The sequence below is a fragment of the Barbatula barbatula genome, assembly GCF_947034865.1.
Source record: "Barbatula barbatula genome assembly, chromosome: 8".
Classification (NCBI taxonomy): Eukaryota; Metazoa; Chordata; class Actinopteri; order Cypriniformes; family Nemacheilidae; genus Barbatula; species Barbatula barbatula.
The window spans coordinates 6,935,408-6,949,839 of record NC_136771.1 but is presented as its reverse complement, the minus strand read 5'-3'; the positions used below and the strand labels follow the sequence as shown (position 1 = coordinate 6,949,839).

The following is a 14,432-nucleotide window of genomic DNA, read 5'->3' as shown; positions in this document are numbered from 1 at the left end:
AGTTTGAATATGACCTGGATATGTTCCTGACTGGAACTGTTCATTTATGCACATGTGTTATGTTTCAATGACTCTGACTGTAAATAACATTTAATCCACACACACACACACAAAGATATTCATATTACCACAATTATTACTCAATTTCTATACAACATGTAAACAGTTCACAGCATTTCATGTTGATGTAATACTTTAATACTTACTTATTAGAATCCTCCATCATCCTATAAATGACTTGCCCCTCATGAAATATATATATATATATAAAATACAAAAATTTCCTACATTGGAACCAAGTGCTTATATTTTCAATATACTGTATAAATAAAAGCAATTCCTGTATTGTTTAATATTTTGTATACTTTATTTTAAGGTCCGATTCTCGCTATTAACAAACCATTAACTACGAATTTTGCCTCAATCAACTTATAATACGGTGCTTATTAATAGTAAGTATGATAGTTGTTAGGTTTAGGTATTGGGTAGGATTAGGGATGTAGAATATGGTCATGCAGAAATGTGCTTCATAAGTGCTAATAAACAGTATTCTAATATTTTAATAATATGCATGCTAATAAGCAACTTGTTAATAGTGAGAATTGGTCTCTATACTAAAGTGTTACCATATGACAATGTTTTGTTCTATATATTTTAAGACATATATTAAACGATTTCATATTTTTAGAATTAAAATATATAAAAATATGCTAATTTGCACAATATAGGCTTCCACAAAACCTTTATATCTCACCAAAGATATTACATCATATTATCAGAACAGAGCGAGAGAGAGCAGTGAAATATATTAGCAGAAGTGCATTAGTATCGGCCTCCAGGAAGTAGGAAGTAATGTTCTCCTTCAAACCTCTTATGAGAGAGAGAGAGTGAGACAAGCTGAGAAAGGGCGTCTAATTGTCCTGAAGCCTCTTGTTCTCTGCGTCTCTCCATTCCTCTACAACAAATTGCTATTTTAATAAGCCCTCTGCCTAGAGGTCACATTAAATGTTAAATAAATTTGGCGGGGCAAACATTTGTTTTACGCACTCGCAACAATGCGACCCTGTTAAATTTGACCTAAAAAACAATCGCATTTGCGAGCCTTTAGGTCGCAGTCTAGGGTCCTGTCACACTCTGAATCAAAATCTGATCTCAGATCTCATTTCGACTGTGTCTGATGTCTGGTGTTAGTCAAGAGAAGAAACGTGTGTGTGTGTGTCTGTCGCTGTGCATATGCTTGATCCCTGCTGGCTCTTGGCTCTATCCTAAGAGTGCCATAAATCACGGACAACCATGCTGCACATACACGCACATGAGACACCCGTCGAGAAAAACAAAACCCACTGATGCTCCGGTTCCTCAAAGGCTGGCAATCACAGACCGACAACCAAAAACAAGACTACACACGCAGAACTGATACTAACATCAACATTCAACTAATTTAGTATTGGTTTATAGAAAAGGCTTAAAAGCCACGTCCGGTTCATATTTTTTTAATGACAGAAGCCAAAGGGAGGAATTATTGTTGATAATACAATATGGACAGCTGTCTCTATTCTATTATTATGGAAAAGAGCAGTTATGATATTCTTTCAAAATTCACATTCAAAGAGCGAAAGTGTTCATTTACATTTTTGGAGTGAACTGTTCCTTTAAGCAATAACATGACAAGATTTAGGATTCAGAACGGCCCTCAGTCGTGAAACTCATGCCACTAATACTATAGAAACCGTTTGAGTATAAATGTAAAGCATTGCGCCATTTGCCAACTAAACATTTTGCATCCCATATGGCTGATAACTCTGAACGGCACACTTTAGAAATAAGAGCGGAGGCTTAACTTACGAGTCTAAGTCATTGAAGAAAGAATTACTGTCTGTAATATAAACAACTTACAACATTATATCTATTAAAAATAACGTGAAAATGTATCATGGAAGTCAGTGCAAATCATACCCAGTAGGAGAAGAACATTACATTTCATTCACTTTAACTTAAAATACAATTGCGTATTTAAATGTGTTTTTGAATCTAACAAAAAAGAATTCTGGGTTTTTGTTTTCATTTAGATTTGGGGTGACGTGACAAGGACACATACAATAAATGGAAATGTGAGAGTTTCACAGGACTGTCTGTGTGTGTTCAGTGAAGCATTGAGCAGACTGAGGCTCAGTGAAATTTTGAAATGTATATATTCAGAGATTAAGAATAGGAAAAAAAACAGACAAAAGAAAGTGAAAAATGAATGAATCAATAAAAGGTTCGAGAGAACAGAGTAATAGCTTTAAATAGCTTTTTCTAGTCAGTTGAATTCTCACACACACACAAATCAAACTGAGCTTATCTTCCTGCAACATTAAAAATGTGAAGGTCATCGCAGGGCCAGAGGTTACCATGATGACTAAACCAATCACAATTATCACCTGCTTAGACTCTCAAAGGACACAAGGAAACAAGGTCAGACAGAGTGAATTAATAAACACAAATACAGCAGGGTTAATGGGGTAGTTCTTCCAAAAATAAAGAATCTGTCATCATTTATTCATTAAACGCACGTCCGATGAAACAGTCTATAGGCAATTTGATGTCAGTTCTACAGCTGATTGACACAAATTGAAGAAAGAGAAGAAAAAGGTAAAACGTTATGACGACAGATGAATGTGTGAAGATGAATGGCTCACAGGAAAAGAGATAAATATAGGAAAAAGGGATAAATATAGACTCCAGGGGCACAGCTTACAAGGTGCATCTTTCATTTTCTCCTCATGTGGGGTGACAGAAAAAAATTTAGGATCAAAATAGTTTTTATATAAGGTGACTAGATGTCCTGGTTTACTTATCAGTCTTTGAGGTGCTTCCTCAATTCACCAAAAACTGTACGCATTACCAAGTTTCCTCTGTTAAAAACGTCATTTTCTCTAAGACAGTTTTGAAAAAAGAGATCATATGAATACAATGTCTTGGGTCTCCTGCATCACAGATGAGAAAACAAGTTTTTAATATTCCACAAAGGTCACAAACCGAACTTAAATATGCCATGAAACCAAAGTTTGCAACAAAACATAATTTCGACATTCTGTGACTTGTCTGACTTGACCTTTTTGCTATGCAGCAAACGTGATGAAAATCAATCAGAGATCTAAATTCTCCAAGAGTGAATCTGCTTTGATATAATCTTCCGAAATTTTGTAAGGATCAAAGCAGGAAATCCTTATACTGTAGCAAAACAGCATTGGCAAACTGATCAGTACTGTGGTCCATTTCATCTGGATTCAGCTAGTGTAAAAGAGAAATTGAATTCAGCATGTGAAACGTCTTTATTTTCTGACATCTATAAGCTTCACAAGGTTTATGGGAGAACTTTAATCAGCTGTTTTTCAGAGCATTCTTTCTCCCTGCACTGTTTCAATTCAGTTCTCTCCCAACGCTGTCAGACACAAAATACATCATGTCAGACTAAAGGGATGCCGTTTAATCTTGTTTTCAAGCTGTTAGTGCATATCTACCACATAACAATTGCTCTGTGAAAACCTAATCCCGATAAACCTGATCCTGATTGGATTCAATTGATTTAGCATTCATTTAGCAATTTCCACCATTAACAACCATAATTGTTTGTGTTAACAGGGACTGTGGACAGTGCAGACATTATTTCAGTGATGTCTTAGCCTACGGTGAGCAATACTAATAATAAAGATAATAAAATCTGCGATAAATCCTACTCGAAAATCGAATTTACCGTACTGTATATTTGCAAACAGTGCTAAACTTTTAACTTTCTTTATTTCAAAGTCCCCCTGTAGGGAATAATGTAACCCTTTAAAAGTAATCTTCGATCATCAAAATATTTTCTTGTGAAAACAATTTCAATGCTTGCTTTATTTAGTATATGTGGATTCATGAAAATGCACAATAGTACACCACCACACATACTTAAAATAAAGGGAATGAGATGTTCTCTCTCAATTGAGGATTTTCCGGAAATCGGCCATGTTGGAAGCATTGAACGTAAACACTGCTATAGAACCTAATGGAAATTGCAGATTTTGCTGGAGAAAAAAATATTTTTATGACGAAATAACTGAAAATAAAGACGTTTTCTAAGTTTACAGTAAGTACAGCGCCCCCTGCTGTTCAACACATGTAATGCGATTCATTAAGACCCTATCCACACTAATACCGTACGTTTTAGTTTGAAAACGCATCTTTCTCTCTCTGTTTTGGCCATTCGTCCACACTGCGGAAATTTTCGTGTTGTGGTGTGGATGAGGAAAACGGAGGGGTTTAAAAACAAGGACACGTTTTTCATCATGTGACGCAGTTGTTTCGGCTTCTCTCCTATTTGATAGCATTAACGTCAGTACATGCATACTTTAGATTGCATTGGTTTGAACGCGGAGGTCGAGTTAAGATTAACTTTTGCTTATTGCTTGTGTTACCCACAGCAACATCTCTAAGTTACCTCATGGTCCGTCTATTCAAAAACTTTGTCTTTGCTCCACATTGCGAGACATAATAATGCAGAAAGTAAATAAACGTGACACATGCTGAGGTTTTCCTCATCGTGCGCAGTACATGGATGTTTCAGTGTAGATGGGCAGCGTTTGGGAAATGCTTGAAAACGCTGGTGTGGATGAAGAGTGTTTTGAAAATGAAAATTCCTTTTTCAATTAAAAAAACATGTGAAGACAGACTCAACCGATTTGAATCGTCACATATTATGATTGATTTTCAACCCGCTCTGAGTGAATCGTAACATCCCTACCTAGAAAACTTGGTTGTTTTTTGAGACCACGTTCTCTTTACCGAACATCAGTTTTATGAAGAAAAACTCAGCATGTTGTCGACTAATGAATTTGCACAAGCTTGGTCTTCAAGCATATTAAAAACACCAGACATATAAACAACAATACAAACTAGATTCTCACCACATGTGACATAAAATTGTTCATCAATCTGTTTGTTTGTGTCAAATCGTTCTTAATGTTTTACAACAACTATGTTAATCCGCAGTCTTGTTTGTGAGTGAGAATCGAATGAACTGGACAAATCTGCTGCTGTATGAGACTGTTTATGAATGAATCAGCCTTGAATGAAGTCGACAGTGCCATGAACTGATTTAGGGTCAGTGACATGAACTGTTTTGCACTCGTCATCACAGGATCAACGTCCACTCAAACAAAAACATGGCAGATTATTGCTGCAGATCAACAGGCTTAAAAACTAAAACGAGATGGTGGCATAGGAAGCCTTTTATGCTTTTCAGTTATTTTGGCAGTGCTTTCATTCCTGAGCTGAGATTTGGAGATGATTGCTGTTATGTTGTGAAGTCATTTAAGTGTAAGGTACAAGACATGCTGGAAGGATATATTAAAGTTATGTGATCTGAAGAGATATCTGAAATCATCTTATACAGTATATCTGATTGCACCAATGAGACTTTTGTAATCCTTTCTCTATAACGTTACAAAAGATAAAAGAAAGAGCTTAGAGCTTAAATGTAAACTATATTTCCAAAAAGTGCTCGATATTACACAAATTTATTTATATATTAGCTTTTTTCAGTTTTGTTTTGTCACAGAAACCATTGAGTCAAGCAAACAACCATGACTGCGGCTGCCAAGAAAATATTATGACTATTCCACATGTCACCCAAAGTGTTTCAGAATACATCTTTCACACCTCAGTCCCTACAATATCCTTTCTGTCTCTCGTGTTCTCTTTCTGTCACTTAGCAGAGATAGAAGAAACAAGCTGTAGACATCAAGTTAAAACCCGCACTTGGCAAGAGAAGTTCAGAATAAAGAGAAAGTGGAAGTGAGAAGCAGGTGTAGAAGAGAGCAATAAACCACTCTGCTCTTCTCAAATTAGGCCAAGATGTCTCCTCGGGCTCTGCTCATTCATATTCCCTCGCCATATTTCTCTCCGTCTGCTTTTCTTTTTTTCCATAATAGAATTTGAGATTCAAAGCAGCTCATATTACAAAGGACAAATTGTTTTTGAAAATCATCAACCCAGCACAAAATAGTCTATTCTCAATAATTCTCTTGTTTTGGTGTACTTAACCATACAGAGATAATATAAACGTACATTGAAGAAACTTTCATTTGTTTTAAGCTAAATTGACTTAGTTTTATGCTGGCCATGCTTTATAAGGAGACAGTTCATTTGTTCTGTATTATTATTGGAGTTCTGATTGTTCCCATATGTATTTGAAGAGGATCAAGCTATTTTCTCTAGAAAATATATTTCATATGGCCCTTTTAAAACAAGTGGAAAAATTGCTAGTGGAACTATATAAAATATCCAAGCCATAACCACTCTGCCATACACACGCAGACACATTTTCTGGCAGAATGTCACTAATCTAAGCTAAGCAGAATCTGCGTGGACAGAATGGAGCACCATGGGAGACAGCCAAAGATAAAGTAAAAGAGAGAGAGGGAGATTTAAGCACATTGCTTACAGACCAGCACTCACATGTGTTCAAAGCCACTTTAATCTCTCCTGTAACACACATCAGACACATTATTGCACAACCATAAAGGGACACACAACATCCACCAAAGCATATGTGCAAAGCATAAACACACAAATAGAAGCTGTTTTATGGGTTTGTGCCAAGCCAACCATGTATTGTGTGCATTTAACTGGAAGCCATGAATGCCTTCTTGTATATTGTTATTAAATTGGCATTATATTAGTTCTAGATATTTATTTTGCTCAATATCGGTTGATAACTCATATATAAATACAATTTAATGAGAGCAAATGAGAAGAGTTGCAACAATGCTTGGCAACAGTAAACACATGCTTTGTGTTGGGTCTTTTTAACAACCCATAACATTATACTATGTTATGAAATTTTAATGGCTTAAGTGTGTTAAACACAAATAACTTACTATCTTTCCAAGGTGCGACAAATCCATAATATCTAAAAAAACTGAAAAAACTATTGCAAAGATGCACCATTTGCATTACTTCAGCAGAAAATTTGACAAAATAAAAAAAATTGCGTTGTTTTATAATACATAATACCACTAAAACTTAAATCTGAGAAAGAAAATCCCAATATTTTAATATAATTCACACACTACAATATGTACTGTATATGTAACACATATGTATTTTATTATAATTTTAATAATGATTAAAAATAAAGATGTATGCATGGGAAAACATTCATAAAATTCCTGTCTTGCAATAAATTGTAAGAAAATGAGGCAAAGTAAAATTAATGAGTGAAATATAATTAAAGCATATACATTAACTTAAAATTATCTGCAATTGACTGGTGTGTCAAAACTTTGGTTAATCTACAGCCGATATATCTTCCAATATTGGTTCTTAAAACAGATTTTATGAGCTTACACGTGCAAAACACTGTCCACCCTCCATGAAACAGCGGGAGAGGATATTATGACATCAGGATAAACAACAACTAATCTTCATCAACATCATCATATTAATCTCCACTACTGTCATTATCGAATGAGCAAACATTGAATTAATAAATTAATAAATCTATTTTTCATTTACCTTTTCGTGCGGCGGAACATGTTGCTAGCCTGAATGCCCGGTTGGGTGCAGACGTACACACACAGCAGCGACGAAAGCAACAGCGGTAGCCGGGTATGTCAACACACACTTTAACACACAGTCACGGAAAACAGCCAACTACGCCATGACATGTCTCATCCTCCTTCACACATGCTCCCCTGTTTGTCTGAGTGTGTGCGGCTGTGTGATGGAGAATGAGAATGAGAAGAAGGAGAGAGTGAGAGTGAGAGAGAGAGAGAGAGAGAGAGAGAGAGAGAGAGAGAGAGAGAGAGAGAGAGAGAGAGAGAGAGAGAGAGAGAGAGAGAGAGAGAGAGAGAGAGAGAGAGAGAGAGAGAGAGAGAGAGAGAGAGAAGGTAGCTCTCAAGGGTAATATGCCAAGCCAGGAAGTGAAGACAGCGAGAGAGAACAGAGAGAGGTAGATACAGAAAAAGAGAGAGTGGGGGTTCAGATGAACAGAGGAAAAATCAAAGGAGGACTGTCAGCATGTGTGTGTGTGTGTGTGTGTGGCCATTAAAAGCCTATCAGAGCCTCAAGAACAAAACTATGGCAGTGGTAATGAGAATCGGAATGACACATGGGAGGGGTAAAAACGGTATTTATTTATTCATGAGGCGTATTTACGTACTACAGGTTTTCAGGCATCTTATTGGTCAATTATATTATGATACAACATAACATAATATATATAATGTAATTTGTGGGCCCATGAGCGAGAGAGAAATGAAAAGGTTGAGCTTAAATAAACCATTCTTTGGTTCTTACATGATGCTCCAATCTGACTGGTCCATGTCATTTTGACGTGAGGGCACAGCCCCACCCATCTCTGTGTGCCAGGGTATATAAGAAGTGACATCATCTCTGTGCCCTAGATAGCTCACCACAGTAAACCTCGCCCGAACATTCAAAACACGTCATGTCATTGTTTTGAGGGTCTGCAGGGATCGCAGACAGACACACACTGCAAACAGGACCAGACAGCCATTAAAAGCTGTTCATTTCAATAATAAATGATTGAGGTGGTGGCAGGCGAAATGAAATATAGATGAGACAGAGAGAGAGACACAGATGAGCTTTTGGGAATTATTGGGTCAAATTCATCAGGGAAAATATGACCGGTGATAATAGCTGGAGGATGTGTGTGTTTGTCCTGGCCCAATCTATAACAAAATAACACTAGAATGGCTGGGTGTAATAGGTAAAATATTATATCTTAATATTTTCACAACAGCATCTTATTATCTAAATCACAATAAACACAAAGCATTCATCAGACTCATTAAACCCCTTTATATTTTTGGACCTGAAAGCATTTCCTTGTCTTTTCAAGCCCCTCCCGAAAGAGAACACACCGGTGCGTGTGTGTGTGTGTGTGTGTGTGTGTGCAAACGTTTGTAACCTCTGTATTATGTTTGTGAGTGCCAATTAGCAGGTAACAGAGCGCGCTAATACTGGCACACCTGCTCTGAGGCCATCCGAAATAAAAAGCTTTCAGATGTGATCTGCAAACAAAAGCCCAAACTCACATAAGTGCTAGTTAAGCACACACGTTGACACATGCTTTGGAGTGTAAAACAACAGTGTTTTTGTGCTATCTATAGGCAGGCTGTGCATCACACAACCGAACATTCAGTGTAGACTGGCAGAATCAGACGTTTTTATATCAGCAGGGAGCAGATATTCAGCACCAAGGCCAGCGCTTCACTGACATTCTACAGTCCCCCTGCATTAAAGCCTTGCATTAACATTAACACACATGCCTGCGATATGCTATTTATTACTATCATGCCACATTACTGCACTTGCGGTCAAACAATGAGCAGCTTTCAGGTCTGCCAAACTGACAGAAGCTGGTGATTTTATTAGGATATTGAGTATTATGTGATTCATGTCAAATTGTGATATTGAAAGAAAGATGGTGTGATTCAGATCAATTCGTCCATAGAAAACATCTGCCGCGAGTTCTCTTTAAACAGCTTTGACATCAGTGAAAAGGGTTAAGAGGATTATCAAGGACGTCAGATTTTTTTCAAGACCTCAGTGCGTGCAGTGATGCATTCAGAATGTGGAAAATTGCCTGTTTATTCTACTAGATGCATTTTCATAGCTACAAAAATATACTTTTAACTCAAAATAAAGTTGAAACCTGACAGCAACAGAAGAGTCAAGTTTAATGCATTTATCCACTGATCGACAGAAGCATACTGGCACTGCACTTGGTTCAGCTAGAACGATTGCTCGGTGTGTTATTAAGGAAGATGTATGAATAGACATTTCTATTCATCTCGTATTCTCTTTCAGCACAAAGGGTAATTTTATAGTACCAACAAACATGGCAGGTTTATTAAAACATGGCCCGGAATTTTGGTTTGTCATAGGATTGTGTTTAATAAACCAATGCCATCATCTGCATTACGTCACATTTATCAAATACAGGCAATATGAAAAAGATGTGTTTTATTTCAAATGTGGACACACTCACCTACTGTTCTTCCTGGGCAGAGGAAGATCCTTCTGGAAAACAGAGAGATATAAAAGTTAGACTGAGCGATTACAGTACCCCGTGTTAAGGAACACTATCAATAACTGATCAATACCAGTTTGCTTCAGGACACAAATATCTTGATGATTCTAAACAGGAATAATTTGATAACAGCTGGCATTCATTATGACCTACAATGCCCTTCGGTCTCCGAGAGGGAGGACAGCACTTAGGGGAGAATACCCAAAACATTAAACCGGGCAATTATCAAAGAGTGCAGGGTAGCAGGAAAGAGACCGGGATGATGGCTCCTGTCGGGGGGAAATGACATCACCCGCTATGACTCGCTTTGATGACATCGTGTGCGACAAGGGCTCCCTGCCAGCAGGACCGGCGCCACTGAGCAACTAATGGAGCATTAAGTGGACAAACACACTCCGTGGTTGTCTGCTGTATCTGTGTGTGTGCTGACATCACATTTCTTAAGGGGACAGCTCACTTAAAAATGAAACTTTTGACATTATATATTTATTCGTGTGTCATTCCAAATTTCACATTTTGTGGAAATAATATTTTTTTCATGAAACTCACCAACATAACGGACTGTTGGATGGTTTCATAGCATTGCTAGGTGTTGCTACCCAGGTTCTTCAATCCTACTCATAAGTCTCTATGCTATTCAGATCCTTAGATATTTTGCCGGAGCCTTCTTTAATGCAAGTCTACGGAATATTTTCACTTTTTCATCATCCACAAATTAAAAAGGTTTGAGAGCTTTGGCTGTGTAATAGCACACCTCTATTCACCAAACAATGTAATTTGAGATTATTCACCTTCATTCCTAACCCTATGTATGAGCAATAGCAAACACAAAAAACATCAAAAACTCTCATGAGAGGCTTTATTTCTGTTAGAAGAAAAACACAGTGTCATACTACGTACGTATCGCCAGTCTGCAGGGAGTGAGACAGCAGGGGAAAAGCCACAACAGTGCTTAATTTGCATTTTCATGTCAATAACTCCAGTAAATAAAATGTTTGTCTGTTATTTATTCATTAGAAATGTTTTTTACACTTTGTTTGCATCTTTAGGTCAAAGGCCAGGGCTGAAAGAGGATCTGTACTAAATGCCATGAGGTCTGGAGGAAGGATGGGGGAATATTTGATCTCGATCCAAATTTGATCTCTGTTACTGTATTGATGCTAAGCCAAATCCCCAGAGCCATTCAACCAGCAATGTTCCAGTTATTAGCCATCACTGCACGAATCATGAATGACCACAGACAATAATCCGATAACAATGCTACTACTAAACAGAACTATGGTTGTTATTTGAGTGTCCCATTATGACAAGAAAAATCACAGATTTTCTCTTAAATATCTCAGACTTGCTCAGTCTCTTAAAACCCATCCTTATTGACTGATCACCAACTCAAGGCCTCAAAGCTCATCCTGGCCTACATTTTCCCACTGGATATCGGAAGTACACCAGTCTATCAAATCAAAATGAACAGTGAATTGTTTCGTTACATAATCAATTTATCTACATCTTAATGCTCACATGCAAACATTTACAGGACGTGGCAAAGTCAATAGAGGCATGTGAAGTCTGTCTGATGGAGTGGCCAGAAATGTAATCAATACAGGACACATAAAGTTACCTATCCATCCAACACTGACTCGACATAAAGACACAAGACAATATTGACAAACACTGGGCTCATTACATCTTTAAACTTCCAGATCAGGGATGAATAAAACTGGATGCCTGCAGCTAAGACTAATGACACAGATTGGGCTCGACGCCCAGAGAAGAGAAAGCCTCTCATTTGAGCAGAAGATAAAACGAGGGATGAAAGGAGATATGAGGGTGTTAAGAGGTGCCAGACTGCCAGAACAGAACAGTACTGTTAATCTGAAGGCAAACAGAGAGATTTAACAATCAGACTCCACAAATGAAGAGTTTGAAAGATATACTGTATATCATTTAAAACATAATTATAATCAAATTTTATTTACAAATATTAATAATTACACAATACATGTACATAGTGACCAAAAATAAGATCCTGGGTGTATATTTGGAAAACATTTGCTTTTGAAGTCTCTTTAGGTTAGATTAAACAATCAAATATAAAGTGTACATTAAACAAAATGGAGAAAACGCAAAACTTTTAAAGGTCCAGTGTGTTCTTTTTGGAGGATCTATTGACAGAAATGCAATATATAATACATAACTGTCTTCAGAGGTGTATAAGCATCTTACATAATGAAGCATTATGTTTTGATTACCTTAGAATAGGCTATTTTTATCTACATACACGGCTCCCCTTGCATGGAATTTGCCATATGTAATAATATTAATATGTAATGCAATGTGTATACACTATTTAAGTAAAAAAACACCCTGATTCTCTAAAACGTGCAGATTTTTTATAAAGCTCATTATCGCTCTGAAAAGCAAGGTGTGCTATGATTGGCCAGTTTACCAGTGCATAGTGATTGGTCGAATACTGCAAGCGTGTTTCGGAAATCTAACGCCTCTTACCATATTGGGAACATCAGGTTCCAAAGCAATTGTACTGACAGGTACGCCCACCTTAATTAGATATACATTTGGGCGGTCAAATCATACCACAAACTGACTTGTGGGGGTTTGGTTACACAAGGCGCTTCTGGGTGAGCATTCCCTTTTAGATAGAATGCATCTTTTGTTCCGACACTTGTCAAATGCATGCATGGGCAACTTATTACACAACAAAGACACAGAAAAACACCTATTTGCAAATTATGACCCCTTTAGATAATTATCAGACAAAATGATTTGGCAAAAATAATTATGAAGAATCATGGATTATACAGAACAGTATAGAAAACAATAAACTCGCAGGGGCTACAATTGTCTCCAACTTTACTTGTTGAAATTTTGTTGATCCTCTCTTGTAGTAATATTTTGTACCCACTCTCTTGGGCCCCAACTCAATAAGCTTTGCATGTGTTTTGCTACGCCTCAATCTTTTTCTCAAAGCTGATCTTCACACTCCAAGCATTACCATGCAACATGCACAGAACTTTTTTTTTAAAAGAACACACACTACAAATTGGAGATGGACCAATGCCTTATAAAACAATACTAATACGATAGCATTATTTTATTTTTGAAAAACAGGCTAACACTTTTTGGTTTTAGTTAGAAAAATGTCAGTAGACGTAAACATTTGCATTGGATTCAAAATCTATGATTTTGTTTTAGATATAATATTAAGGAGCCCATTATGTTTTATTTTTATGTGTCCTTATATTGTATTTGAGTCCCCAACAACAGGTTTAATGCATCCAAGGTCAAATAACGCTGTAATTTTCTCAAAATATGCATTTAATATCAATTTCTCAAAGATCTCTTAATTGTTCCCTCCAAGGAGTTTGAAGATTCAGTTTATCTCAGCCCCTCCCTTCCACAAGCCCACTGTGCTCCAATTGGTCGGCTAACCGAGTCTGTTGTAATTTGTCTTTTTGCATTGATGCACAACTACATTTCAGCTCTTGGAGGCTTATTCGCCTATTTCACAAAATGGCATCAGAGACCGGAAGTACACTTTAAAAAAATATGGTTCTTAAAAGGTTTTTCTGCTGAAATGGTTCTTTGTATTGGGAAAGCGTTCTTTATTCCCGTCTTTTTTGGTTTCAAGTAAATCAGTTTGTCATTTGTCCCGAATCAAAATCCTGGTTTAACAGTCCAAGAAAGCTTCAGGCTGTTTTTAATCATATATTTTATGTTTCTTTTATAGTTTAAGACGTTCTATGGTTATATCATTTATGGAAATTTGCTTTACCAAATTTCTAGGATAGCTAAAATTTATATAATCCACTTAATATTTAAAATATGTACTATATTAACAATATTATCCTAGCATCAATCATTATTTTCTTCTACTGGTTGAACTTCCAAAAAACATTTTCCTAGAAAATATTTTCATGCACATTATCTTGATGTTTCTTCAACAGTATGTTGTACACCTGTATTTAGGTTTATTTAATGATTTAATGAATTTCGTATGTGACCTTGTGCTGAGAGTGAACCTGGAAGAGACAAGAATTTATCTGAGTTAAGCTCAGAAGTCTACTGTGTCATACTTATTGTTTTAAAGGTGATTTATTCATGTTTCTTTTAAAGTTGATATCCTCTCCAAATTAAATTGATAGAAATTTACATTTAAAATACTTTGGGAAATAGTTTTTTGTGTATTCTTGTATTCTTATATGTACATATCTCCAAGCTCTAAACCACTGCAGGTCTGACTTTGATGGTTGAGGAAAAACTCAGACACATTCAAAGGAAAGTAATCAAAATAACAGATTAAATCTCTAGCCAAACATTAAACTTCATTACCAAA

General features: G+C 36.6%; 1 protein-coding gene across 1 annotated transcript in view; it reads right to left on the bottom strand.

Annotated features, from left to right (window-relative positions):
- mast1a (microtubule associated serine/threonine kinase 1a) overlaps positions 1–14,432 on the bottom strand; it is a 38,527-nt gene that overhangs the window by 19,773 nt on the left and 4,322 nt on the right. Inside the window, exon 2 of the mRNA XM_079462153.1 lies at positions 10,040–10,071. Coding sequence (XP_079318279.1) covers positions 10,040–10,071 — 32 coding nt within the window. The remainder of the gene's footprint in view (positions 1–10,039; positions 10,072–14,432) is intronic.